Consider the following 3,620-nt stretch of genomic DNA (forward strand, 5'->3'; position numbering starts at 1 on the left):
GCTTTTCTTTCAAGCATGTTCGTCAACACTGTAATGTTGTAGCTCATGTGTTAGCTAAGTCTAGTTTGAACTCTGTGAGTCTTTGTGTTTTTCTTTCTACTCTGGATTGTATCCGGGAGACTTTGTGTAATTTGGTTGCTTAATTGATAAAGGCCGACGTTCTCTTAAAAAAAAAACTTGGATCACGGAGAGGACGGAGACCGGGCCTTCCGAACAAATGCGTTGCTTTCCCCCGAAAATCGAATACCGGTAGCTCAGACGTCAGAAAGATAAGGCGGACCGGTTATCCTCGCCAGCAAATCGGGCACACACCACAACACAACACAACACGAGCCAACCGCTTTCACAACTTTTGTGTATGTGTATTTCGTGTCAAGAAGAAAAGGGTAAAATTTTGGTATACAAACGGCCGTATACACAGTTGTTGATCAACATCACTCACCATTTTGTTATCTCTCGCATCAAAGAATCGTGACACAGCCTGCCTAATCGAACCTTGTGGTTTGTACAAGAAGAGCATGATTAATTCATCCTAGGAGGCCATCATGGCCGGCGGCACCACGCTGGACGCGGGGCACTCGGCGCCCCGCTCCCCGTCGGCGGCGGAGGCGGCCGCCCACCGCCGGCATATCCTGCCCAGCGACGCGGCCTTCCGCCTGGCGCGGTCCGTGCCGGTGCCCATCAGCTCCCAGATCGCCCACTCCACGCCGGCCACGCCCATCACCTGCGTCACGGCCCGCGCGCCCAGCCGCCGGCACAGCAGCACCAGCGCCGCAGTCGCGGACTCCCGGGCCCACTCCGTGCCGCGCCTCATCTCGGCCACGAGACGCGCCACGGCGCCGTCGATGTTGACAATAGCCTCCGCGCCCCCTCGTTTGGCCAATGCCGCCAGCACCGCCGCGGCTGTCTCCTCGTCGCTGATGGCGGACAGCGCCGCCTCGGCCACGCCGGCTTCCACCAGCTTCCCGACGTTCTCCCTCTCGCCTGCTAGCGACAGCAGCGCGGCCAGCGCGTCCTTCTTTGTGCTCGTCGGGCCGGTGCGCACGAGGTGGACTAGCTTTTCGACGACGGACGAGTTCCGGCCGAGCCTGCGGCGATACGTATGGACGGACGCCAGGCTGAGCACGGCCGCCGCGGCGTTCTCCTTGGCGCGCCACGTCGTGCCGGAGCTCATGATGTGGGTCACTGCCTCGACGGCACCGTCGGCGTGCATGATGCGCTTCTTGTTGGCCTCGAGGATGGATAGGTTGAGCAGCGCGGTCACGGCGTTGAGCTGGAGCCCGGCGTCCTCGGAGTAGAGCAGGGGCACCAGCATCGGCACGGCTCCGGCCTCTCCGACGAACGCGCGGTTGTCTGAGCCGGACTTGGAGAGCAGCCGGATCTCGTGCACCACGCGGTTGGCCGCGTCAGGGGAGAATGAGACGGAGAGCTTCTTCACCAGATACGAAGCCGTCATGCGCGCCACCTCGAGCGCCGCCTTATTGGCGGCCACCGCCTGGGCCTGCTCGCTCTTGCTGGCCTCGCAGACTTCCATGGCCACGCCGTTCTCCCGGCACCACTTGGAGATGAGGTTCTTGAGAGACTTGTTGGGCACCAGCTCCAGATTGGCCAAGACTTGCCCCGTCTTGGGGCACGTTGACTTGCCGGAGCTGAACCACCGGTCGATCGACTCGCGGTCGTAGGTCTGACCGCTAGCGGCGACGACTGGGTCGCGCATTAGATCGAGGGAGATGGGGCACCGGAGGTCCGGTGGGGGCGCCGGGGACTCCCCGTCGTCTTCGACATCGACGTCCGCCTTGGAATCTGAAGGCCGGGGCGTGGCACTGAACAGGACGCACTTGGCGTACCGGAGCAGGCCCACGAGGGCGATCATGGCGGCGGTCCATCTCTCGGACGCTCGGTCGCCAATCTCCCGCTCGAGGCTCTCGATCTCGTCGCTGCAGCTGGCCGGGTCGTTGATGCCAACCTCCTCCAGGATCTCCTCCAGCCTCTCCCGCTCGGGCACGATCTCACGCTCGATTTCCTCGATCAGCGACAGCACGGTGGTCTTGAGCGCCGGCTCCGGCTCGGCGGCCGACGCGCAGCGGCGGCACTGGCGCGAGGCGAGGGCGAGGAGGTCCATGACGTCGTCGGCGAGTCCCAGCTCGACGACGGGCAGGAGGTCGAGCAGCGTGGCGAGGTCGTGGTGCAGGTCGCGCAGCTCGGCGTCCATCTCGTCGGACTGCAGCAGCAGTAGCGTGCGGCTCCGCGTGGCGCAGTCGGCCACCACGGCCTTGAAGCGCTGCAGCACGAGGAGCACCTCCCGCAGGCACAGCGAGGCCGAGCGCGGCAGGTCGCCTTCGCCCGCCGCGCACAGCAGCAGGTCGTCGAAGGCGGCGGCGAGGAGCCTGGCGCGCCGGGAGACGGACGCGAACGCGGCGCGCAAGAAGGGCGCGGGCGCGTCGGCGGCCGAGAGGTCGCGCGCCAGGCGGTGCAGCGAGCGGAGCAGGTCGCCGTCGGACGGCGACGGGGGCGGTGGCAGGAACGCCGACGCGTAGGACGTGGACGGCGCGGCGGAGGCGCAGGCGGTGGTCACCACCGCTCTCGGCTTGGCCATTCTGGTGCGCGCGGTGGCTTGGGGGCCTGGAGAGGAGGAAGATTTGGCGGACCGGACGGAAATGGTATTACGCGGGCGGGGCGGGGGGTTTATAAACGAGCGACGGAGTGGAGTGAGATTTTTGTTATTACGCGATGATGTAATAAGCTGGTGGGCCGCCGGTTGGTTGGGACTTTGAGAGCTGGAAGGAATCCACCCTGTGTCGCGGTGTTGATCTTATTTTATCGATTTGCGAATGTCGTATCACGGAAATTATTTAGCTGTGATTGTTATGCAACATGTGCTTACTTTAACGACGGTGATGATGATGATGTTGCTCTGGATTTAATCGTTGTTATTGCGCCCGGGAAGATGGCTGGAAGGGAGGGGCAGGGGCTGTGGCATGCTGGCCGTCGGATGGAAAGGAATGGAGGGCAGGGATGGGGGCTGGATCAGTCCAGTTGGATGAGTGATGATGAGTCAGCTCGAGGTGTTTTGGTTTGGTTTTTGATCGGATCGTGTCGCGGCCCACGGGTTCGGCCGCTGGATAAGAGCGAGGACCTCTGCGTTGACGGACGGATAGGGCACACGAGAATGCCATGCCGATGCCATTTTTGCTTTTACCGGGAGATCAGATCAGGTCGTCGAGCTCGGGAGAACCCGAGCATGGCCGCTGCTTAGCACGCAACATCGTTGTTCTTCTCCATTTTTTTGGCCTCTGGAAGGATTTTGTTCGACAACGCAGGCTTCACGAGGGAAACAGAGTGCAGTTTTCCTTCCTTGAGGCGTGCTGTTCCACTTGAAACAAATACAAAGGAGTAGCACCTTGAGGCAAACGTCCAACTAATTGCCTGACTCCCTCCTGAATGAGTGGAAAGAATTTTCTTTGTTCATCATGGCAACTTGGCGGTGGATGCGACCTCGCTAAATTTCGTGTTTTGACACTTTTGATATAAATTCAGGATCCGATTCCGGTTCTGAAATTTTTTGAGATCTGACCCTTTTTCTTACCGCCAGGGGTCCTGGCGATAGGGTTAGACATGCT

The 3,620-nt window shown here is 61.0% G+C and overlaps 1 protein-coding gene across 1 annotated transcript; it reads right to left on the reverse strand.

The window, feature by feature from the left end:
- Positions 1–268: 268 nt before the first annotated feature.
- On the reverse strand, positions 269–2,862 carry LOC123071239 (U-box domain-containing protein 16). Its single transcript, XM_044494754.1, has one exon. The coding sequence runs from the start codon at positions 2,594–2,596 to the stop codon at positions 533–535; it is 2,064 nt and encodes a 687-aa protein (XP_044350689.1). The 5' UTR covers positions 2,597–2,862; the 3' UTR covers positions 269–532.
- Positions 2,863–3,620: the final 758 nt, after the last annotated feature.

The sequence above is a fragment of the Triticum aestivum genome, chromosome 3B (genome assembly GCF_018294505.1).
Source record: "Triticum aestivum cultivar Chinese Spring chromosome 3B, IWGSC CS RefSeq v2.1, whole genome shotgun sequence".
Classification (NCBI taxonomy): Eukaryota; Viridiplantae; Streptophyta; class Magnoliopsida; order Poales; family Poaceae; genus Triticum; species Triticum aestivum.